The sequence below is a fragment of the Phragmites australis genome, chromosome 17 (assembly GCF_958298935.1).
Source record: "Phragmites australis chromosome 17, lpPhrAust1.1, whole genome shotgun sequence".
NCBI classification, from domain to species: Eukaryota; Viridiplantae; Streptophyta; class Magnoliopsida; order Poales; family Poaceae; genus Phragmites; species Phragmites australis.
In genome coordinates, this window is record NC_084937.1 from 10880529 (window position 1) to 10905837 (window position 25309).

At 43.0% G+C, this 25309-nt stretch overlaps 1 protein-coding gene across 1 annotated transcript; it reads left to right on the forward strand.

Moving 5' to 3' along the window:
* Positions 1–4021: 4021 nt before the first annotated feature.
* On the forward strand, positions 4022–10466 carry LOC133896859 (uncharacterized). Its single transcript, XM_062337503.1, has 5 exons — positions 4022–4169; positions 4660–6387; positions 6894–7502; positions 7719–9627; positions 10300–10466. The coding sequence occupies exons 1-5, from the start codon at positions 4022–4024 to the stop codon at positions 10457–10459; spliced, it is 4554 nt and encodes a 1517-aa protein (XP_062193487.1). The 3' UTR covers positions 10460–10466.
* Positions 10467–25309: the final 14843 nt, after the last annotated feature.

Below are 25309 nucleotides of genomic sequence, written 5' to 3' on the forward strand. Positions count from 1 at the left end.
TGGATCGAAGGACCTTATTCTTTTACCATACAACTACCGAGACCATTAGATGCTAGTTTGTATCTATACACACAATCAACACTGTGTATACCTCGACTCGATGTACTACGACCCAGAGAGGTATTCAGATCTGACAAACTTGTTAACAAGGGTGTTCACGAAGTATGTTTCGATGAACAGGATTGTACGGAGAGATAAACCCTCAGCGACCCACCAACATTAGTTCCCGGTAATAATTCCTCCGTCGCACATCAATTTACCGTTATAATATGCATTTTGTAGAACTAAATTTCCCATGTATAAATCTCTGTAGTGTCACAGGCAGCCGCAGGGCACCAACCTCTATGGGTTCTATGTTCCCAGTATATGCTGTAAATTACTTGCTTTAGTCCACCAGTATATCCGCCGGTTAGTGTAATTAAAGTATATTAAAATATATTTTTCATATTTATGCCTAACTATTTTAATTTTCTTCTACAGACATATAAATTTCCTACAAATAATCTCGCGAATGACAATATCATGTATTTTAAAAAAATGGCTCATCCATTTCATACATGCGGAGATCATCAAGGAGAGCGGCGAATTTCATGATCGTGGCAACTTTAAGAGCCAAGGATTGTAATCTCAATAGAAGCTGGGTAGTTCAATATATTGAAGATGCATTATAACTTTATGGCTAATGATATAGAAAATGAAGCAAATGAACTCATTACCTCCTGTTAATCCAGTGTGCTGAAGCTAGTTTGTTGGTTTATATATTGTCAAGCACGGGATTGACTCAAGAATGAAGAATGCTTTGCAAATGTTGTGAGGCTTTGTAATATTAACAGTTTACTTCTATTTATATGTATGACATTGAATGATATGTGTGATATTGTGATGTTGAACTAATGTCTACTATGTGTATGGAGTTTGAATACAAATGATAAATCTGTTGTTGTTTGAATGATATGTATATGACATTTTACTATTGTGTGTATGATCTGTCAGTTACATTCAGTAATATATAAATTCGGTATTGTATATATAAATGTACAGACGATTCTAGGAATACAACCATCTGTACAAAATATTTTTTATAATGGCTTCTGTTCCATAGTACAGATGACTTGTTACTGGAGCTGTCTGTACTCGGGGAATATCACAGATGGCTCCGATAATGAGCCGTCTTTGCCATGTAATATCACAGACGGCTCGAAGTTTTGAGTCATATGAGATATTCCCCTAGTACAGACGGCTCCAGTAATAAGCCGTCTGTACAAATCTTTTGTACAGATGGTTCAAAACCCGTCTGTACAAAATCAAATTTGTACACTCTTTTTCACAGACGGTTTGAAAAAATGTCCTACATGGGGTTTCCAAACCATCTATACAAATGTTTTCTCTAGTAGTGTACACCAAGGAGGAGGAAGCATCAGCGTCGAGGAGGAGGAGGAGTCAATGTCGAGGAGGAGGGGTGTCGGATGAGGAGGAGTAAGCGTCGACGTCGAGGAGGAGGGGTGTCGGGTCTTGAGGAGGAGAGGGCGCTGAGTGATGAGGAGGAGGTGTCGGCGTCGAGAAGAAGGAGGTGGCGGCGAGCATGTGGTGGGAGGAGGAGGGTGCGGTGGTGGGCGTTGGGAGGATGAGGGCAGCGGCGTCGGGAGGACGAAGGCGCTCGAGAGTTAGGCAAAATCGAGAGAGGAGAGGTCGGGCGCTATGGTTCAAGTTATATAAATATACTAGTCATTAGTGATGCTATCACCCGTCACTAATGACTTTCACATTAGTAACAGATCCTGGTTGTCAACCGTCACTGATGAGAGGCTATCTTTAGTGACGTGTGTCTTCTCTACCCATCATTAATGAGTCATTATTGATCGGCTTTCATGTGAGCCATCACTGCGGTCTTTAGTGACGGGTGATTTCCTCTCCCATCACTTGTGACGTGTTATTAGTGACGGGTCTTAGCCGAGTCTCGGCCCAGGGTCACTTTAGTGACAAGTTGTCATTGGATCTATTACTAATAGAACCTTAGTGATAGTTTTTGAGTGACCATCACTAATATGGTATCTTCTGTGTTGATTTCTTACATAGTGACTCTAGCTATTGTCCGGCTTCCCTTTTGTACCCGTCTCCTGCCAGATGGGCCCCCAACCTGTCAGCTGGGCCACGACAAAATCGATGTTAAGAAACAGACTTCCAATATATACAAGTGTGATGCTTATTTCTAAAGGTCTCCTAAAATAACTTATTATCTCACAATCATTTAAGATTACTCAAAGAGCTAGTTTCTTTCGTAAAAAATAAGCTCTTTATCTCTCATCTCTAAATTGTTTGTCATATCATCTTCTTGCTTAGATGAGCATCTAATTGATGTCTAAGAAATTAGCATTGAGAGTAGTCTAACCGCGTGGAGGCTGGGAACAGGATGGGGAAGTGGGCGCTTGTTGGTCTCGATGTTCCTCGGGAGGGCCTTGTCCCTGGCGCTACTGAAGGCTCTAACAATGTTCGTCCGTGCAGGAGGTTGCCTCGCGTATGAGATGGGGGAAGAGATGGAAGGGGACAGAGACTCGTTTTTTCTCGTTAGAAGCGAACCGGTACGCTACTTACCGATGGCATGGCGTGGGTAGTTTTTTCGACAACATTTTATGGCTTTGGACTGTCGGATGCGGTAGATCAATTGATCTAGACCGTCGTAACTCGGTCCCGTCGATGAATACATGGTCAGATGTTTTTATTGATTATTGTGAGAATTTACTGAGAATCTGTGATTAGTATATGTATAGATAGGTGCAGAACCACAAGCGGCCGGCTGGCACGTACAACTTCCTTCGTGGAGAAGAGAAGTGCAATATTATGGTAGTAATTAACCGTGATGTCTCGGTACTCCATACCGATCCAAGGACGACCAAAACCAAAAGAAATTACAACCGAAACTACGTTGATCATGCATGCAAAGCATGCTTCCTCCCAGGCGGCCGGCATATATAGAGCGAAATTCCTGTTCCGCAGTTACACGCGAGCAGCTCAACTCACGTGCAATCAACCGAGGCGGCTCACCGAGCCCACTAATGATTCAATATAAACTTTTCATGTCAACTTTTTTCTGAAAATTTTTTCTCACGATCTTTTTCTCAAAAGTTGTGAGCTAAACTTTTTCTCAAAAGTTTTGTCTCAAAAGTTTGAGCGAAAACTTATCTTTGAAAAGTTTTAACAAAAAAGTTTTTTAGAAAGCACTATAATAGAATAGGTCATCTGTACCGCCCTATTAGTACCGATTAAGTACAAACCGGTACTTCACTGCTTCCTTCTGTAACTTCCCTTCTTTTGATAAAGTATCAATGTCGGTTTGTAATATTCTGACGGCACTGATACTTATTATCAGTGCCGGTTTTATTTACGAACTGATACTGATACTTTAGTGCCGGTTCATAAACATAAACTTGCACTGATATAGGGTTCAGATTCAAAATTTTATCTCAATAAACTTTTCGCTCATAAGCCCTCACTAATAGTCCTTTTCAATGCCAATTCTATATACCAACCGGTACTGAAATTTGATTGAACCCAAAATTTTAATAAATTTCAGTTTTGGATGAGGGCTCATGTCCGGCACACCTCTCATGACCGGTTTCAGTGCCATTTCATGCCACTCCCTGCCACTAATACAGACGGACCTGAAACTTCTCTTAAATAGTGTTTTGGCTCGCGTCCGTTTGGCTCGCTCTGCTCTTATCTCTTCGTCTCCTCCCTCTCTCTCTCTCCACGATATCTCTTCCTCTCTCCCTCCCTCACTCACAATCATGAGCTCAAAGGAACAGCGCTCACACAGTCCTCCAAAGATGCCTTTTTCTCGATGGCGAGGGGCGCGTCTACCGTAGGAGTGGACGGCGAGGGGAGCGGAGGCAACGGCAGTGAGGGGAGCGGTGGTCTTTTGGCCTAGCGCCTCCACCGATGGTAGTGGCAGCGGCGCGTGTGCCATCTCCGTCCCCGTCCCTCGACAATGACACGCTTGGCGGGCGAGGAGATGCGATGATTCATGATCCCCGCTGAGTACCAGGGCCACTGGGCGTTCACGGAGCTGTTCGTGTTCCGCCATGAGGGCACGCTCCCGATCCCCTGTGACGTCAAGGTCTTCGAGGGCATCCTCTGGCTCATGCAAGGCAGAAAGAAGGAGGCCGCAATGCGTTATTACTCTGCTCTGATTCGCTAAAGGAGTGGTGGTTCTTGTTTCTTCTTTTTTCCTATCTCCTTTCTTGGATTGGTTCTTCCTTTCGTCTTGGTTTTTGTCTAAAGAAATGAGAAGAGGTTGCACCGATGAGAGATCTGTAATTTGTACAACGGTAGGAGGAGATGAAGGATTGTTTTTTTTCTCGTTCTTAACAGCAGGAGGAGATAAAGGATTGTTGCACCGATGAAGGATTAGCTGATGTTGAATCAGCTTTGATACGAGCGATGAGAATCAATGGCAGTGGTGGCAGGAGCGGCTTCCGAGCCGGGTTCAATTTCGAACCAGCTCGGATGCCACTCCCGCTGCAGCCAATTTTCCTTTTTTTTATTCTCTGAAAATAGCATTACTATCGGGTAGTGAACCGGTACTGATAATAGTCGACTATCAATACCAAGTAAAGAGTTGGTACTATCAATACCAAGTACTGATAATAGTCGACTCTCCAGATGATCAGGCTGCTATGGATGTTTCCTTGGATTATAAACCAGGCGATACACAGCAGATAGCTTCAGCCCCGGTGCTGAATTTGGTGCAGCAACAATCAGGGCCTCCTCAGGTGGCTGTTCAGGCAGTTGAAGGCTTGAAGGTAGAAGGTGCCCAAACTTCACAGATGAGTGGACAAAAATTTAAGCTCTTTTGTTCCCGTTGTTCTCGCAGAGGTCACTTGGTGGCGGAGTGTCCAATGCCCCTTTTTTGTGAGATTTGTGAAAGCAAGACACATGTTACTCATAAGTGCCCACTGCTCAAAGCGACAAAGCCCGTAGCGCATTCGGTTGGATATGGTGTAAAAGGATTAGGTTTCTTTCACATCCCGGTACCTGAGAAGGAGATGCGTAAAAATAAATCTGAAGTGGCATGGGCTTTGGCTTCTGTGAAAGGAGGGAGCATGTCTGTGCCTCAGGTCATTGCGGAATTAGAACGGCTGGTACCCGTTAAATGGGCTTGGGAGGTGAAGGAACAGGGGATTGATGCTTTTCTGATAGCTTTTCCTAATGAAGTGGAGAGGCATAGAATGGTAGAGTTTGGGATCTTGACTGTCAAATACCCTGCAGGGGTGCAGCTTCAATTTGATGAATGGGGCGCAGATGATGAAGCAAAATTTCAGTTACCTATGATTTGGGTGCAGGTTGGAGGAATACCGAAGGAGTTGAGAACCTTCCCAATCTTATGGTCGGTGGGTACTGTCCTAGGTGCAACTCAGAAGGTGGATATGGTATTCACTAGGAATAATGATATGGCTCGCATTCTCATTGCTGTACTTGATCCATCTCTCATTCCGGATACCCTTGAAGTAGTCTTTGGAAGTTGTCTCTATTCCATTTATTTCATGGTGGAGAAGGGCGATAGTGTTACAGCAGGGGGACGTGGGGTGAATGGTGATGGCAATGACCGTATGGACGATGATGAAGAAGACGATCTTCTAGATGAAGATGATGTCATGGAGGACAGAGGCCCAAAGAGAAGCAAGAATGCTTCTGCAAAGTTGAGTTTGCCTTCTAAGTCGCTTTCGGCTGAGGAAGGCGAAGGAGCAAGTTCAGGTAATAAAAGCACAGCAGCTATTTCTCTTCCCTTGGAGCAATCTGGAGCCGGAAATTTGGTATTGTCCTCAAGGCTTCTTTCAGCTCAGGAAGAAATTGTTGCTACCGCAGGAAATACTATTGTTACTGCTAGTTCTCTTCCTTTGGAGAAATCCGAATGTTCTTTGTTTCCGGCCTCTAGTGCTTTGGTTCCAATCCTTGAAGCAGCTGGATGTTTTGATTTGAATGTCAGTAAAGATCGTAAACCAGGCACTCTTTGTTTTGATGAATGGGTTCGAAACAAAGTTGATGCTATAATGGATATTGTGGTGGATGCAAATTTGAAGGAGATAGCTGATCGGATTGTAGCAGAGGATGCTGATTTTGGCTTTGGTAAAACTGACATGTTGCCGATTGGTTCTGACTTGGGCAAGGGTGCGGGTACAGAGGACGCAGCGGCAGCATCACTGCCTTTGGCAGCGACAAAAGATCAATTCTCTTCGGTCTCGCCGGGTGCTTCTACACCTTCAAAGCGCGTCTCTTCAAATACTCCAGTTCGTTGGAGCAAGAGGAGGGCATCGACGGTGGATGAAGACTCGGTGGAACGGGCGGCAAGATTGGTGGCAATCCGCAACTTGGAGATACCGGACACGGAAGGTATGTTTGATAATTCCATTCTATCTCTTTCGGACAGTCACATTTCTGCATTTTTTAGTATGCTAGGCTTTTCTTTGGGAGATAAGAAATCAGATATTACTTCGGCTATTAATGATTTAAAGAGCTCTGAGCTGCAACGGTTAAATAATGCTTCTTTAGCCAAACTTAATCTAGATATAGGTTCAGACCAAGGGTTTTCGGACAATGAAGGAGAAGCTGAAATTTATAATTCTACTCTTGGCCACTTATGTAGTGGTTTAACGGAGGAAGTGATGGACGATGACAGTGCTCACATAGGTTGTGGTTGGCAGAAAGTCACGTCTAAAAAGAAAGTGTACGTTGCAAAGAAGAAGAAGGTTAAAATTAGGTCCAAAACTTAAAAATCATTTTTTAGTTCGATATGAAAGGTATTTTCTGGAATAGCAGGGGTCTGAGGGACCTGGCAAAATACCGTTTCTTGTATGATACTTCTCTGGAACAAAATTTGGATTTCATTGCGGTTTTAGAAACACATAGGAATGACTTTGTGCAGACGGATCTTAATCATTTTTGTGGTGATAGAGATTTCGGTTGGCATTGGTCATCGCCCCGTGGAAGATCTGGTGGAATTCTAATGGGAGTAAATCTTTCCTTATTTGAGGTTATAGATATTTTTGAGGGAGAATTTCATGTTAAATTCCATCTCAAATGTAAAGATGATGGATTCCAATGGATTCTGATGGCTGTTTATGGAGCAGCCCAACCAGAATACAAAGAATTATTTTTAACGGAGCTAGTACATGCTTGTAGCAATTTAACTTTACCGATTATGGTTGGAGGTGATTTTAATATCATTAGAAGCCCTGTAGAGAAAAGCAATGATAAATATGATGATAGATGGCCGTTTTTGTTTAATGCCATTATTGAAAGTTTAGATTTAAGAGAAATCGTATTATCAGGGAGACAATTCACTTGGGCTAATTCTTTGGAGAATCCAACTTATGAGAAGCTTGATAGAATTTTAGTGAGCACAGAGTGGGAACAAAAATATCCTTTATGCACCGTTCAGGCGCTTTCTAGGGATATTTCAGACCACACTCCTTTGCTACTTGACTCAAGAGATGCTTCTCATCGCGGTAACAGGCAATTGTTTAGGTTTGAGTTGTGTTGGCTGATGAAAGAAGGTTTTTTCGAACAAGTAAGGGAGGTATGGACAAAGGAATATAAGGGGACTAATGCGATTGAACGATGGCAATATAAGATCCGAAGACTTAGGCAATATCTTAGAGGGTGGGCAAAGAACAATCGTGGAAAAGATAAAAGACTGAAGGAGGAGCTCTCGAAAAAGATAGATGTTTTGGACAGGAAGGCGGAGAAAATTCTTTTATCTCCGGAAGAGTCTGATATGCTTCGTTGCTTTAAAGCAAGTTTAGCCCAGTTGTTGAGAGAAGAAGAGATAGCTTGGTTCCAACGCTCTAAAACGAAGCAGCTTTTTGAGGGTGATAGAAATTCGAGGTATTTTCAGTTGATTGCTAACGGCAAGTATCGTAAGACTCGTATTTTTCAGATTGAACATGATGGTCGAACTTTTACCAGGCAAGATGAAATTAAGGAACATATCACTTCTTATTATAGAGATCTTTTTGGTCCACCTGTGAGTAATCAGTTTTTGATGTTGGAGAATCGCAAAGTGGACATACCTCAGATCTCTGATATAGAGAATGATATGCTTGTGGAAGGTTTTTCCGAAAAAGAAGTCAAAGAGGCGATTTACGGAATGGAACACAACAAAGCTCCAGGCCCAGATGGGTTTCCTGCGGAGTTCTATCAAGTGTTCTGGGAAGTAATCAAGGCTGATTTGATGGCCTTATTTGATGACTTTCATGAGGGTGATTTACCTCTTTTCCGACTTAATTTTGGAATAATTACTCTACTTCCCAAGGTCAAGGATGCGGCCATTATACAACAGTACAGACCAATCTGCCTTTTGAATGTTTCTTTCAAAATCTTCACTAAAGTGGCTACAAATAGAATAGTTGAAGTTTCAGAGAAAATTATAAGACCTTCTCAGACTACGTTTTTGCCAGGAAGGAATATTCTGGAAGGAGTAGCTATACTTCACGAAACCATTCATGAGATGCATAGGAAGAAGCTTAGTGGAGTGATTTTGAAACTAGATTTCGAGAAAGCGTATGATAAAGTTAAATGGCCTTTCCTGCAACAAACGTTACGTATGAAAGGTTTTTCTCCTGTTTGGTGTTCTTGGATTGAGCAGTTTGTAACAGGGGGGAGTGTTGCAGTCAAGGTCAATAACGATATTGGAAGATATTTTCAAACAAAGAAAGGGCTAAGGCAGGGGGACCCCATATCACCGATTCTCTTTAATATAGTAGTAGATATGCTGGCTGTTCTGATTGGTAGAGCCAAAGACGCAGGTCAAATAAGGGGAGTTGTGCCTCACTTAATTGACGATGGCCTCTCCATTTTGCAATATGCAGATGACACTGTTCTTTTTATGGAACATGATATTGATCAAGCTAAGAATATGAAGCTTCTACTTTGTGCATTTGAAGAGCTTTCTGGCTTGAAAATCAATTTCCATAAAAGTGAGTTGTTCTGTTACGGGGATGCTAAAGAGTCTGTGGAGGAATATTCGCATTTGTTTGGGTGTGAGATGGGGAATTACCCCTTTAGATATCTTGGCATCCCTATGCATCACAGGAAGTTAAGTAATAAAGATTGGCGGATAATAGAGGATAGATTTCAGAAGAAATTGAGTAGTTGGAAAGGTAAACTTCTGACTATTGGAGGTCGCTTAGTTCTGATTAACTCAAATTTGAGTAGCATTGTGATGTATATGTTGTCCTTTTTTGAGATCCCTCGCGGAATTCTTAAGAATTTGGATTACTTTAGATCACGCTTCTTTTGGCAAAGCACTGAACATAAGAAAAAGTACCGCCTGGTGAAATGGGGCATCTTATGTAGACCTAAAGACCAGGGTGGCTTGGGTATAAAGAATATTGATGTTCAGAATAAATGCTTGCTTAGCAAATGGCTCTTCAAGCTGATAAATGAAGATGGGATGTGGCAACAATTGTTGAGAAGAAAATATTTAAAGAATAAAACGATAGGTGAGGTGAAATGGAAACCTGGCGATTCTCACTTTTGGTCGGGCCTTATGAAGGTCAAAGATCAATTCTTGAGATTGGGATCGTTTCATCTAAATAATGGTTTTCAAATCAGATTCTGGGAAGATACTTGGCTTGGAAGATCAAGTATTAGAGATATGTACCCACATTTATACAGAATAGCTAGAAAGAAAAATGTGACAGTTGCAGACGTGTTGAAATCAGAGCCGTTTAATATGACCTTTCGCAGGGCTCTAGTAGGGTGTAACTTAGATGACTGGAATTTTCTGGTTTCAAAACTGGCTTTAGTGCGCCTTAATGATCAAGATGATGTGTTCAAATGGTCTGCAAAACTGTCTGGAACTTTTACGGTTAAATCTATGTACAATTCTTTGATGAATCAAGGCTTCCATGGAATCTACCGTTACTTGTGGAAATTAAAAATCCCTTTAAAAATAAAGGTTTTCCTCTGGTATTTAATTAGAGGGGTTACGCTAACAAAAGACAACCTTCTTAAGCGAAATTGGCATGGTAGTGTCCAATGTTGTTTTTGTAACAGCAATGAGACTATCCAACATCTGTTTTTCGATTGCCCGTTTGCTAAGTTCATTTGGAGAGCGGTACAGGTTGCTTTTGGTATTTCTCCCCCAAAAAGTATTTCACATATCTTCGGTGACTGGTTATGCAATATAAACCAAAAGTTGAAATCCCAAATTTTAGTTGGGGCAAGTGCTTTATGTTGGGTTATTTGGCTAACCAGGAATGAAATTGTTTTTGATAAATCAAAGCCAAATACTTACATGCAGGTAATCTTCAGGGGAACACACTGGATCAGACAGTGGTCCTTGCTTCAAGAGGAGGAAGCAAGACAACAAATGAAGTGGGCGTGCCGAATCCTGGAGACCACGATAATGGAGATCTTCGTCAAGCATGGGTGGATGTTTACTAGGAGGATTGGTCCGTGAAGTTGCTTTTCTGATCATGTCCGTACTTATATTTGGTTTCGTTTTAGTAGTGCCATTTGTTGGCCTTTTTTTTAATCTTTTGGCTGCAACGATGTAATAATGGATGGCTGTGTGCATGTCTAATGCAGAGGCTGGAATAATAAAATATTCCCTAATCTAAAAAAAGATAATCTAAAAAAAGAGAGTCAGTGAAAAAATCAGCAGTGAAACTATTTTTCAATCGACACTTATATATCTTTTTTTACAGTGAAGCTTTCAAAAAAGGAAAGATGGGGAGGGAAAAAGTTTCAAAAAAGTAAAGGTGGAGGGCTGTCCGTGGTTTGCGTGGACGGCAGCTCGCGCGTGTGCCATCTCCTATAGGGAGGGGGCCTGCTCGCATGTGCTCATCACACGTTATTATTATGTAGTAATTAATAATTTGGAAGCAGCAACACACTGGCATGCACATCCATGTATGCTCGACGCGACTGGCAGTCGGTGGTGACGATCAGCTATTGTGGTATGTTTGGGGGCAGCAGCATGTGTACATTAACCGCTCTTTGCAACACGCTTCTGTTTCCTTCCCGCTGCGCGCCCAGTCGCCGTCTTTGCATGCCTCGGACGCACGTTTAGTGCAATAATCGGTGTCACTACCACAATCATTGACTCAACCTGGTGGCTCGGCAGCCACAGTAGCCGGGCAAATGGACGACGACGACGGCCAGAGGAGGAGGAGCAGGCCGAGCCTATGGACGATGCAGACGGCGTTGATGCCTATCTTTCTCAGCGTGGAGGTACCCAAGGAAGCCATCGATGTTGCTAGGTAACTGGCTGGCAACGCAACTAAGGTGGAGGAAGAGAGATATCGATAGAGCAGGAGATCTAAGCGTAGTGGGCATGCACCATATCGGATGCGATAAATCGATGGATGGGTTGCTGGATGCTTAGCCGATGCTCGATCATAGGCTGGGGCAGCTGATGCTACTCATTTGTAGCTAGGTAGCAAATGTATGTTCGAACGCTAGCCAGACAGCTAAGTAATGATTACGAAACCGTATTTTATGTGTGGCGTGCACCTTGTTCCTTGTTGACTCTATACATAATTGAACTCGTGCTTCGTGCCCTCGATCATGTACCGCATTATGCACGTTTGGGGGCAATTAACTTGACAACGATCGCCTGGTATGTGCTGACTCAAGAGGGAGGGACTACATATCAAGTGGTATGTACAAAATATATACATGCAACAGGTGTGATTATATAATTATAGAAGCGTCGATACAACGCCGAGATGTTTTAGGGGCTATCAATACCCGACTTTTCAGCTATCAAATCTTGAGGTATACGGCTCAGATTAGATCCAAGTTTGGTACTAACAAAAAATTAGGTGTTATTGGGTGCTCTAACACCCGAATTTTATTATACCATTATTATTGAAAAATTAAAAAAAGGTGATTGTAACTCCTATGTAACATAATTGTAATTCTAATATAAACTAACTCACTACACCAAAACACCTCATCAGTGCCAGTCAAAATCATCATCAGTGGCGGGTTTCGAACCGACATTGATTACTCGGTACTAATAATCACTGACTATCAGCGCCGGGTATGAAACCGACACTGAAAATAACTATCAGTACCGGTTGGAGTTACCAACTGGCATTGATAGTCGGTCGATTCAATATTTTTTGGGCCGAAAAATGTTTCGATTTTTTTTCGTGACCAGAGAGACACCCGACCAGAGGCTGCCCACCCGACTGCCCCCAATATTCACAAAATCATGTGATATTGGCTCGCATGTGGCAACTAAGACTCGAACTCAAGACCTCACAGCCTATGCGCACGTATGACCCCTCTAACCATCTCAGATATCGTCCGTCCGTGAGTATAATAGTAAAATAAATTTTTTTGACATCTTATAACCGAATGTTTGAATAGCCATTTGGATATGATCTCAAATAAAAAAGTTATCAACTACAAAGTTGTAGATCTCGTCGAGAGCTACAATTTCCATATACAGTTTTTTCGCCATCCAACTTAATGTAAAAAAGTTATGAATTTTTTAATGCGAGCTATCATCGATCACTGCTGTAACTTTATTATAATTATTTGGGCATTTGAATGATCTCAAATTAAAAAGTTTTCAACTACAAAGTTGTAGATATCATCGAGAGCTATAATTTTCATATAAATTTTTCCCCATCCGACTTCGTGTGAAAAAGTTATGAATTTTTTAAGATGAGCTATGACAGTAACGATCATCAGTGGTAGTTCGTAACTAGAACCAGTACTGATAATCACTATCAGTACCCGATTCGTGGCTAGAAACGGCACTGATACTGATTATCAGTGCCGATTCATGGTTAGAACCGACACTGATATAGTCACTATCAGTGCCGGTTTTTATCTCCTCAGCTGTTCGCGCGGGAGATTTTAAGAACCGACACTGATACGTCTTCAGTGTCGATTACTCTTGAACCGACACTGATGGGGCACTAGATATGTGGTGTTCTGTAGTATTGAGTGTAAGTAAGGTATAAAAAATCAATTTTTAGGAGGAGGCCTTAAAACGCATGTTTTTTTTCTTATCTCATACACTCATCACCTCTTATTAATTACTACAAAAACCCCAATCCGCACTCTTATTAATTACTACAAAAACCCCAATTCGCTAACATTGTCAGTTTTATAAAAACCGACAGTAAAAATACTATCACTGGTTTACTCGGTTTAGTCGGCACAAATGTTCGACCAGAAAAACCGACAGTGATAGGTTATAGTATCACTACTATCGATGATTGGTAAAATCAATTATGCGAATACTTGTATGAAGTTGGGATACTTGTGGTCTTAACATGCGTATCAAAGATAGATACATAAATTTTTATACAAATTCAGGCCTCTTTTAGAATAATAGCCCCACATCTTGTTCTACCTTGATTAATCTAAAAAAAGACAATTACAATTGGGATTTGTTTAGATCAAATCCTAAGACTATCAGTGACTTTCTGGCATTATAAGTTCTGAAGCTCTTTTCGGATAAATGTCTTCTTAGTATGACTCTGTTGTGGATCTCAATGGATTGTTTGTGCTCCTACTCGACTAGGCTTGCTCTGTATAGTTTATTCGACTCCTGGTTGGAATTCGATCTTCCCCGAGATCTCTGGCATTGGATCTTGGCTCTGGGATCAGATCGGGATCTGGATATCGATCTTCGAATTCGGTCTCCTTGACATAACACCTCCCCCTCCTTATATAGTTGTGGCTGAGGAGTTGTATCATACTCAGAAAATCTGAGCGTAACCTTTCTAGATTATTTTTCTTCCGGATAACTGGAAGATACCTTCCTAATTTGGGGATGATTTTTTTATAGAACACAATGAAGTGGCTCAAATATCGGCACATACCTTATTTACCTCATAGCAATTATAAAACCTACCGTATGGGTTAAGGACACGTGTATGGTAGAAATCCTCATGATCTAGCCCCCCCCCCCCTCCTCAACTCTAATCAGAAAAGGGCACTTGAATTGCATCAAGAATTTAACCATATTAGAATTCACCTAGTCAGGAATGGTCCTAGATGAAGAATGTTCTTCCTAGTCATGAATTATCTATAGCTGAATGGAACCTTCACTAATCGAGGTATTTCTTCGATCGAATAGAGTTCTAGGCCTACCAGATCAGAAAATTACTTTCAAATCTAGAAGCCCAAAGGTCACCTCCTCTTTTTCTACATCCTCTGGGAATATTGCATTAAATGCACACGACTTCTTCTGAGGGGAGTTGAAACAATTATGACGTCTGAAAGGTACCTAGCAAGGTGTTTGGAATTCGAAATGCCACAAACACCGTTAACTTGGAGCAATAACATCAGCGCCCTTTATGGAATAGTCACGAAACCTCCTCTCCTTATAAATAGGATAGGATCCGAAGATTATATCCATCGTGCTCTCGCACCACTCAAACTCTTGCCTTCAACCTTCAAGCTTTTTCGCTTCCTTCAACCTCTAGCCCCAAATTCTCTAATAGCGACTTCCAGCAATTTGCGGGTGACCCCAATGATGTTACAATCTCACTGCAGAGAGTTTGATCCCTTGGAAATCAGCGGAGGGAGAGGGATTCTAAACCCAAACATCAGAGAGATTGTGGTGTTCGAGGCCTTCTTTCGATGCTTCTTCCGCATGGCCACCTTAGATTTTCTCAAGGAAATCCTTGACTTCTACGGTATGAAGCTCATCAACCTAGACCCCAATTCTATCAAAGAATTGAGCATCTTTGCCCACCTCTACGAGGCTTTCATAGGGGTGAAGGCTATCTTGCTGCTCTTCTGCTACTACTATAAGTTGAAGTATCTTTCAATTGGTGGAGTAGTAGGTTCTCCAGTTTTCGCCTCCATGAAGGCCTCACCAACGAGTATGTAAACATCACAACAAAGTCATCATGGATGGGATGGCACATGCAATGGTTCTACTCTGAGTGCCCTGCCCCGGGTGCCCTCAAGTATAGAGGAGTTCAGGCGAATCTGAGTTTATGCTGGCATTCGTCAACCACATCAAGAGCCTTAAGGTCCATGGCTTGATAGTTTGGGATGTGGCACTAGATTTCACCCCAGCACCACATAAGTCTTCTTAAAGCTCGAGTACACACAACATGGATGTACTTAGGTCCTCTGGACTCACTTGGGATATCACCTGTTGGAGCAAGAGATCGTCTTGTGCTAACAAGTATAGTGAGAGTTTCTTATAAGGAGGAGACTCAGACTTGGAGACGAAGTTTGAGAGGAAAGGGCAGTGCAAATGTATTGATAGTAGAAAAGATTGGCTAGGGGGAGTATCACTATATGTCTTTGTGTTTGTATCTGTTCTTCTCCCTCTCCCCAGATGACCATGGCCCCCCTTTTATAGGGTTGTACGTAGCTTGGTGTATAAGTTATCACCATATACAAATATTTAGGACCTGTCGGAATTACCTGACATTATCCTGGATAACTACTTTTAACCCTAAATAGAAAACAAATATCTACCATAGCAACTATTGCAGTACAAGCAACCCTAAGGGGTGAGTCGGTCGCCAATTGCAGCTTAGCGCCGCACTGCAAGGGGTGTCAGGGTGACCTCCATTGCACTGAAGTATCAAGATAAGCACCACTTACACTGGCATTAATTGACCATCACTTCATGTTAGGTTGGTTGCAAGGGGTGTCCTTTCTTCCCTGATATTATCTTCAGAGACCTACTGCATCTTCAAGCTTCGAGAAGGCCACATAGCCACTGAAGGGGTGGGTCCGAAGGGGTCCATAGCCTCCAGAGGCCAGGCCTCCTGCTGAGAGTCCAAAGACCGAAGGCTCCGGAGGGACCTTTGATAGACATCCTTAACCATTGTCCACAAGCTGATCTATTTCCCCCAACATTACCAATGGTAAAATTGTTTTTATCGATAGGGTTTTTGAGAATTACATCGCAAAAGAGGAGAGACACAACCCATCCAAGAAAAAATGTCTCACCGTACTTAGCGACCTCGTCGTTCTCGATCCTCGGTAAGTTTTAGCACAACATACTCTTCCTGTCCAGCGTTGGTAGGGACTTCTTCCAAATTTATTCCAGATTTCTGATTTGAAGCAGTCCATCTGGAACTTTGGGGACAAGCTCCATAGGTGGTCCTCGATCTTTCGAGTCCTTAGTCACTGCCTGGCTCTGGAGGTATCTTGGCCAGAGCCTGGTAGTGGTGTATCTAGGGTGAGGCCGATGCTAGTCCGAAAGGGAGGTCCGCGACTCCCTTGACCTTTAGCCGCTGCCTAGCTCCAGAGGTACTTCATTCGGAGCCTGGCGATGGCGTGTTGGAGGCGAAGCCGAAGGCTAAGCCAGGAGAGGTGCTCTGCGACCCCGTCGGCCCTTAGCCACTACCCAGCTCTAGATGCACTACATCAGAGCCTGGCGACAGTGTACGGAGACGAAGCTGAAGGCTAGACCGGGGGAGGATCTCTGTGACCCCCTCGGCCCTTAGCCGCGGCCTGGCTCCTAAGGCAATCTGCATGGAGCCTGGCGACAACGTATTGGAGGTGAAGCCAAAGGCTAGGCCAGGAGAGGCACTCTACAACCCCCTCGGCCCTTAGCTGCTGCCCGACTCAGGACGCATTCTGTCCGGAGTATGGCAAAGGTGTTCTGTAACTCAGTCCTTGTCAATGGGATATTGTACCATCAGTGGCAAAGTTGTTGGCAATGGCGTGTGGTCAGAGGGCCAGAGATTTGCCCAGGAGCTTGCCTCAAGCTTATGACCCTTGTGTCGTCCTTCACTGGCTCCCTCTGTGGCCAGGTATCCTTCTTGTCTTCCCAAATATTCCTCCCAGAAGATCGTGAGGGTTCGGCAATCGTCGGTATTGTGGCCGTGCTCCGGCCCATGCAGGATGCACCCATATGTCTTCGGGGGTACTGGAGCTAGCGGTTGTCATCAAGGTCGTTGCCGAGGGTTGCGTGCCCAAAGCCCATGGTTTCCTCGGGGCCTCTTTCCCCTTAGGAGGACAAAAGAGGTCCGATGAAACCGGCTCTCGGAGCCGGAGCAGCTCTGACTACGCCTCCCTAGATGGGGTGGACTCGGAGTTCCCTGTGCGCTATTGGTGCCATGAGAGCTGCGTCGGGGGCGCTAGTGGGGTCTACACACTTCAGAGCCCTGCGCCTCCTCAGAACCATCTTTCGCCTGAGGGGCATGAGGAGGACGCTGGGCAAATAGACCCTTCGAAGGTGTTTGCTCTCCCAGGCATCCCGGGTGCTGTCAAAAGAAATACTTTGGGACCAAGCCTAGGTGGGAATACCCCTGGGTTCGACCGCCCAGAACCGCTGGAAGGCGGCCTACCTTGCTACGTCCTCGGCCGTGACCTCTCTTGTGCGGCGAGGCCTTTGCCATGCAGATGCTAGAAGGCCTCTGTACCGATCCAAGGTTCTGGGTTGGCAGAGGCCGGAGGAATGCCGTCCCACATGGCTGCAGTGCTAGCAGGTGCACACAGTGTGCCTGGCTATGGCAGCCACGCATGTGGTTGCATGTTCGCAACGGTGGATATGGCTGCTGAAGCTAGCGCTTTGGTGGTTTTTTCTAGTGGTGTCCTAACCTCTCTTAGCACTTCTGTGTTCAATCCCCACGGACGGTGCCACTGTTGGAGCAAAAGGTTGTCTTGCACTAACAAGTACGGCAAGAGTTTCTTCTAAGGAGGAGACTCGGGCTTGGAGACATAGTTTGAGAGGAAGAGGTAGTGCAAATGTATTGATAGTAGAACAGATTGGCTAGGGGGAGTATCACTATATGTCTTTGTGTTTGTATCTATTTGTTCTTCTCCCTCCCCCAGATAACCATGGCCCCCCTTTTATAGGGTTGTTCGTAGCTTGGTGTACAAGTTATCACCATGTACAAATATCTAGAACCTGGCCGAATTACCTAGCCTTATCCTGGATAACTACTTTTAACCCTCATAGAAGACAAATATTACGGTACAAGCAACCCTGAGGGGTGAGCCAGTTGCCAATTACGGCCTAGGCCACACTGCCAATGCTGTCAGGATAACCTCCATTGCACTGAAGTATCAAGATAAGCACCACTTGCACCGGCATTAATTGCCCCTCACTTCATGTTAGGTTGGTTGCAGGGGTGTCCTTTCTTTTCTCCGATATTAACTCCGGAGACCTACTGCATCTTCGAGTTTCGAGAAGGCCACATAGCCACCGGAGGGGTGGGTCTGAGGGGTCCATTGCCTCCGGTGGCTAGGCCTCCTGCTGAGAGTCCGGAGACTGAAAGCTCTGAAGGGACATTTGATAGCGATACTTAATCATTGTCCGCAGGCTGATCTATTTCCCCTAACATCACCAATGGTAAAATCGATGTTATCGATAGGGTTTTCGAGAATTACATCGCAAAAGAGGAGAGACACAACCCATCCAAGAAAAAATGTCTCACCATACTCATCTTTTGGTATTTACGCAATTCTTATGCATGTATGTTACAATTTCTAATGTTAAAGACTACTCAAACGATGATTATGTTATAATATTTTTTAATGCCACCAGTAGCCACCTGATACCGTGCTATGTGGATATATACTATGTTTGACAGTATATAAGGGTTGTATATAAAGGAAGCATAGAGGTTTATCACTGCACCAAATATGATATTAGTTCACCGTCTCATGTGTTTCATTCCACAGCTTAGGACCATATCTCAAAGTGTGCTTCACAAGTCTGAACTCGACAAAATACGAGCAGAGATGACTCACTTCGTAACGAGGGAGGTCATCAATCCGTTAGGTGAGTGTTATGATAAGGATTCCAAGATGAACTATTTGAAATAAACATGTGAAAAGGACCCGTTGACTTTCTGTTATGAATTTTAGATTCAATGGATGAATGTTTCAAGATAGGATTTTATGTTGGGAATCCACTGCCAATGATGATAGTTGGTGTTCCAATGAGATTTTGGGTGATATTTGGAGGTAATTACATTTAGGTGGTACAAAGTACGTGCATATTGTTACCCCAAGTGTTATCCTGAAATATAGGTCACAAAATCATCATTGATATTCCTTTTTTATCTTGTATTCTTGTTATATCTTGCATTGTTTTTCTTTGAACATGCAAATGATGAAAGGGATCCGAACGGACTGCGCATAGCCTCCCTGTAGTAGTGAATGCAAGGATTTCCTTGTTAAGTGTACGTCCGTATTTGCCACAACACTGCCATACGTGGTTTGGACAGAGTATACCATTCTACAGCTGTTCACTAATTTTATACACAATGAATGGATCATCCATGATCCCGGAAATGCATGGAGCACGCGTTAGTTGTATATTCCTGTAAGTCAACTAGTAACAGGCATGGTGCATTGGTGCCCAGCTACTACTACTTGTATATTCCAATTTTGTACCACGCATTTTCGGCCTATAAATAGAATCACAGCTGCCCCCAACATATGGGCATGGATCGGTTTAGCCGCTAGTCCATTTGCATCTGACCTTGATCATCGTCTTGTCCTGTGCTCTATCTATTCCTCTAGCCAACTAGCAATTAATACATCCAGAACAAATTGTCAATGGCATCTTTCGGAGCCGCCACGCTAAAGATGTCCGCCGCGGCCGTCTGCGTCGTGCTGCTGCTCCTGCTGTCCACGGGCCCGCCGGCGATGGCCGACACCGTGGGTGACTGTTCAAGGGATTGTGGTGTTGCGTGCACACTCTTCGTTGACGCGGCATGCAGGGGCGTCTCCAGCATGGTGCCGGCAACAGCGGAGCAATGCAAGGCGCGGCTTCGCCAACCGTGTGCCTTAACCTGCAACCTCGGCTGCACCAGCAATGTCATTCCAACAACTCCGTGTGAGAAACAGTACTGAATGTAAGCAGGCCCCTCCCCTATGTATGCCAGCTGGCCGGGAGGATCACAACATGTGGTCGGCGTTCTTTTCAACTATCCCTTTCCATTCTTAATAACCCCTTTAAGTTACTCGTCACAAGTCGTCATACAAGACGACTTACTATCATACTCCTATATAGTATTGTACTTCTTCATCCATGTTGTACGTGTGTCTGCTTGTGGTTGTGCGGCTATACATGTAATTCTGTTCCATGGGACTTACTAGCCTACGGGAATTCATGTATATTTATTGATTGTCGTTGTTACAGTATATATCTTCACTACTACAGAAATAATTTAGTTGGACACCCCTATATAAACGGTTTTATAAGTCATCTATGTAAAGATTATCACAGATGGCTCTAAATGAGAACTGTATGTGATAATGACAAGATCCCTCTAGAAGTGGTAGGATGCTTTTAGTACAAATGGTTTCTATTGAGAACCGTTTGTATTAATACTACAGATAGCTCTAATTACGAGCTGTCTGTAATAAAATCAATATCATAGATGGCTCCAAATTGGAGCCGTCTGTAATATTAATACAGACGGCTCGTATTTGGAGCCATCTGTAATAAAAAGGATATCACAATTGGCTACAAACAGAAACTGTCCGTATAATTAATATAAAAGGCTCGTATTTAGAGCCGTCTAAGAAAATGACCGGAGGAGGTGGGACACTTTATTACAGACGGCTCCAAACATGAAGCCATATGTACTATTAGAACAGTGCATCATCCCCTACCTCTAAATCAAAGCAGAGTAGTGGCGCCGAACAATAGCGCGTAGCTTTTGGAGGAAAGGGCGATTTTGACCCAAAAATTTGTTAGATTTCAGTGAAATTTTGAAGATTTATTGGTATTGGTTTCTCCAAGGTAAGCATTATATTCTATTTTGGTCTAGATAGTCCAGATTTTGGTTTGGAGAGCTAGCTAGATCAAGATCTAGATTTTTTCTATAATGACATCGTTTTGTTCTATTCATTAGATGATGTAGATTTGTGTTCTAATTTAGTCTTGAGAGATCAAATATATCTATATCTAGACTTAGATTTTTTTCATGATGATCTAGAATATATTAGTTATTCTAGGTATATATGAAGCTCAAAGTATAGATGAAGATTTAATTATGTGATACTATAAATAACTAGCTTTAATCTAGTGTTGCAGATAAATTTTGGATTTTTGATATTTAAACATAAAATTATCTATAACTATATAGTATTTAACGATAAGTTTTGAATTAATGTTTGCCCTTATTTTTAGGTATTCATATATATAATATAATGGTAAATATTAATTATTTTTTAATTAATTGTCATTTGTATGGTTCATTCATGTATGGTAGCTCCATTTTTTTTTACGAAAAACTTGGTTACTCTTTTTTATTAGGTTGATTTGACATTAATTTACTTCATACATTATAGATGGATTATGGCTAGATGTACGGTTCTCGTACGAACCAAGGGTACCTTGATGGTGTGACAACTTTTCTGGCAGCTGCCGAGGAGGATCGATTGGAGAAGGGTGTTGAATTTATATATTATCCTTGTTACGATTGTAGAAACAAAAGATCATTTCTTAGACAGAACGCAGCCCTACAGATCCAAACGTACTTGATTATTAGAGGCTTCAAACTAGACTACACGCGTTGGACCAAATATGGTGAAGATCATAATGTGTTACATGAAGAAGTTGGTATCGTCGAAGAACAAGAAGTCAATGTAAGAAGAGAAGATGATGAGGCATTTGGTGCAGATGATGATGATTATGGTGTTGCAGGTGACGATGATAAGTTGGATCAGAGGCTGTGCGATGTAGACATGAACTTGAGTACTCAGAGAGACTTTAACAAATTCATGTGCTTGATAAAGGACTCAAAAAAACCGTTGTTCCCTGGATGCAAAGCCGAATGATACATACACCATGTGATAGTACATATTTAATCATAAATTTACATAAAATTTTTGTCTCATTTGTATTTATGAATTTTGCAAGTTTTAAATATTCTGGAAAATTAATAGTACAAATAGTTCTATAGTAAAAGCCGTCTATACTAATATATTAGTACAGACAAGTTAAAATTATAACCCATCTGTAATATATTAGTACAGATGGCTTTTACTATAGAACCGTCTGTACTTAAGCCACTATATATACCGTTCTGTCCAACCCGTGCCGGACCAAGTTCTCCAAGAAACCCTACCCGCCTCTCGTGCTCCTCCCAGCAGGTGATAGCGACTGTGCTCCTCCCCATCGGCCCTCCTCCCCGGCGAGTCCTCCCTGATGGCCCTCCTCCCCGGTGAGTCCTCCCTGATAGCCCTCCTCCCGGCCAGGGACAACGACCGTGCTCCTCCCCGTCGGCCCTCCTCCTCGGTGAGTCCTCCCCGACGGCCCTCCTCCCCAACAACCCTCCTCCCTGACGGCCCTCCTCCTCGATAGCCCTCCTCCTGGCGAGTGCTCCCTGAACGTGCTACTCCCCGGTGAGTTCTTCTGACCTTCGTGCCGTGTTGGCTTGTTGTGGTCCACCAGCCTTCGTGCTGTGTTGGTTTGCTGTGGTCCGTCGGCCTTCGTATCGTGTTTTCTTGCTGTGGTCCACCGGCCTTCATGTCGTGTTGGCTTGCTGTGGTCCGTCGGCCTTTGTGCCTTGTTGGAGAGGTGTGGCTTGCTATGGTCAACCGGCCTTCGTGCCATGTTGGCTTGCTGTGGTCCGCCAGCCTTCATGTCGTGTTGGCTTGCTGTTGTCCGCCGGCCTTCGTGCCTTGCTGGAGAGATGTGGCTAGTTGTGTTCCACCGGCCTTCATGCCGTGTTAGCTTGTTGTGGTCCGTCGGCCTTCGTGCCGTGAGTTGCTTGCGGTTATTGCTCTGTGATGAGTAGTTGAATTGAGATTGGCCGTTTTATCTAAGTACGATAGCATTTAAGCTTGTGGTTCAGAGCTGCTATGGTTCAGAGGAGGCTTGTTAATTTTGTTTCTATATGATATTGATACTGATTCGGTTCCTTTAGCTACTGTCAATTTGAGTTATCTAAGTTTGTTCATGTTTATGCCCTTTGTTGATCACAGCAGCACTGTCCATTAATCTTTTGATCTGTGTTCAAGCTCTATTTGCTGGTTGAGAACTTAGATAATAACCCAATCGATGATGAGTTCAACAGAACAATTAGGGGGTGGGACACCTAATGTCTTGGGACCAATTGTTATACATAATCTGAGAGTAATTTTATACATGTTTAATGCTTACTGTCAGCTCCTTGAGGTACACATGATGTCTATTGATGTCACTGTTGTTTTACAGTTCTGTTGTTTCCATATCATGTGTATAGAATTCCGAATAGATATGATCAAGTAAACTAGTGTTTCATGGTAGCCTGATAGGCTTAAAGTCTCAAACAATCATGGTGGCTAAGACTTTTCCAATGTATAAATGTTTGTTCTTGGTAAAGAGGAGCAACGTCATGCATCTGGCTTATCTTGTGAAACAATATTGAACGCTAAAATGAACATATAAATGTAAATTGGAATCATTATTGTAACGTTAAATTCTTAATCAGCACAAAGATTTAGAATGATAGATAAGAAACATACCATAGCTTCCTTTTTTTAAGATCTAAATGAATGAAGATTGAATGCATCTATAGAATATAGGCCATCTTAATTATAATGGGAAAATCCACAATCCCTCTTTTCATGATACACCTGCTAGAATCCCTCTTTTCATGATACAACTCCTGGAGACTAGAGAGAGATGTGCTTTAGCCTCAGCAAGACCTATCCATGATACAGCTGCTAGAAGTGACCTAGTTATGCCTGATAAGTTGGAAGTGGAACATTACAAAAGAGATGGACCTAGTTAAAACACATACCTTGATTCCTTTTCTTTCCTCTATTTCTGTGAATAATCTTCTATCATTATAACAAGTTCCTAATAAGCATGTGACTTTTTCTATTTTGAAGATGGCATCTGGAGATGAACTTGAACTGCCTCCGGTCTCTTCTCCTTAACAATAAGAGGGGGTTACAGCTCAACAAGATGCGGAGGCCACTTCTCATGAGTAAACAAAAGAAACTCAGGCACAGAAGCGAAAGCGAGGTGGCTGAGCCAAATACCAAATGCCCACGGGTCACTACACCATAACTCACGTCAATGAGACGGGCGTGCCAACATAGCCTCAACAAGCTCAGGCGGCATTCCGTAGAGCATGCGCCTCACTTGGACGGACAAGGGTCAAGATAACATACCCAAACTGAAAGGTCGTACCGCAGAGTGAGAAAAACTTCTTGTGGGAAACAATTAAAACCTAATTTGACTTCCCTGAAGGATGCTCCTTGGAGGACATGGAAAGATAGCAATAGCCAAGATGAGCAAGGCATGGAAGACCTTCAAGAGCGAGCTGTATTACACATATGTGAATGTAACACCCTAATTTTTCCACATTTAGAAATTTCTTAAAATTTGCTGAAATTTAAAATGAGTTTAAATAATTTAAAACAGTAAAATCCTATTTTATATAAAAGAAACTATATTTGACATAGGATATAATTGATTATTTTACATTCATGCTGAATTTAGGCCCTTCTCCTTCCTTCGGTCGGACTCCGACTTGGACACGAGCACGCACCGGCCATCTCCTTCCCGTCATAATCTGCCGCTCCTGTGCCGCGCTGCTTTCGGTAAGCCTCTCCTATGCCGCGCCGCTTTCAGTAAGCCTCAAAACGAGTTCGCCATCTCCTTCCCGTCGTAATCCGTCGCTTGTCGTCGTGCTCCGAGGCTGGTGACGAGGTCAGCAGCTTTCTCCGGTGAAAGTGCCGCCGCTACCCCTCGGTCACCGCCGTCGCTCCTCTCCAGCCGCCTGATCCACCCTCAGTCATCGGATCTGAAACCCACGGCCGAGATTAGATCGCATCTATACCCCTTCAATGGCCAGTAGTAGTTCGCCACGTGTCACCCTTAAACCAGTCAGCGTCCCATGCCTCGTCACCCTTCCACGTGTGCGACACATCAGCTGCTCAGCCCATGTGTCATGCCTAGTCAGAGCCAGTCAGTTGCCACACAATAAAAAGTTGTTTTCCAATAGAAAAATAATTACAGATAATTCCTTTAATTGGTAATTTTGCAATTTAGCCCCTAGACTTTTCTTAAATAACAAAAAGAGACCTATCTTTTTATAGTTAAGTCCCTACACTTTTCCATAAATACGATTAGGTCCCCTATTTTTACAAAAAGGTCCCTGAACTTTCTGTTTAATTAAAAATAAGCCCTTTTCTTTTCCAGATTTAACCCTAGATTTGTTTTAGCCCTAACTTTTTCATCGTAGCTCCGTTTTAAGCGATTCTTGCGCCGATAGGTTTGTTTTTCAGTGCTCTTTCTTTCTAATCAGTTTTTATCTTGTTGTTTTTTTTGTTTTGTGCTCTGTTCTTAGTGTATATTGTTTGTTTATTTGCCGGTTATTGTGCGATTAGCTGACAACGTCCAGGAGCA

Coding starts and splice junctions, on each gene's coding strand:
- LOC133896859 (XM_062337503.1), top strand. CDS start 4,022: ATGATCCCCGCTGAGTACCAGGGCCACTGGGCGTTCACGGAGCTGTTC. Junction 6,388..6,893: donor GGAGATACCGGACACGGAAG/GTATGTTTGATA, acceptor TTGCGGTTTTAG/AAACACATAGGAATGACTTT. Junction 7,503..7,718: donor AAGAGATGCTTCTCATCGCG/GTAACAGGCAAT, acceptor CGAAAAAGATAG/ATGTTTTGGACAGGAAGGCG.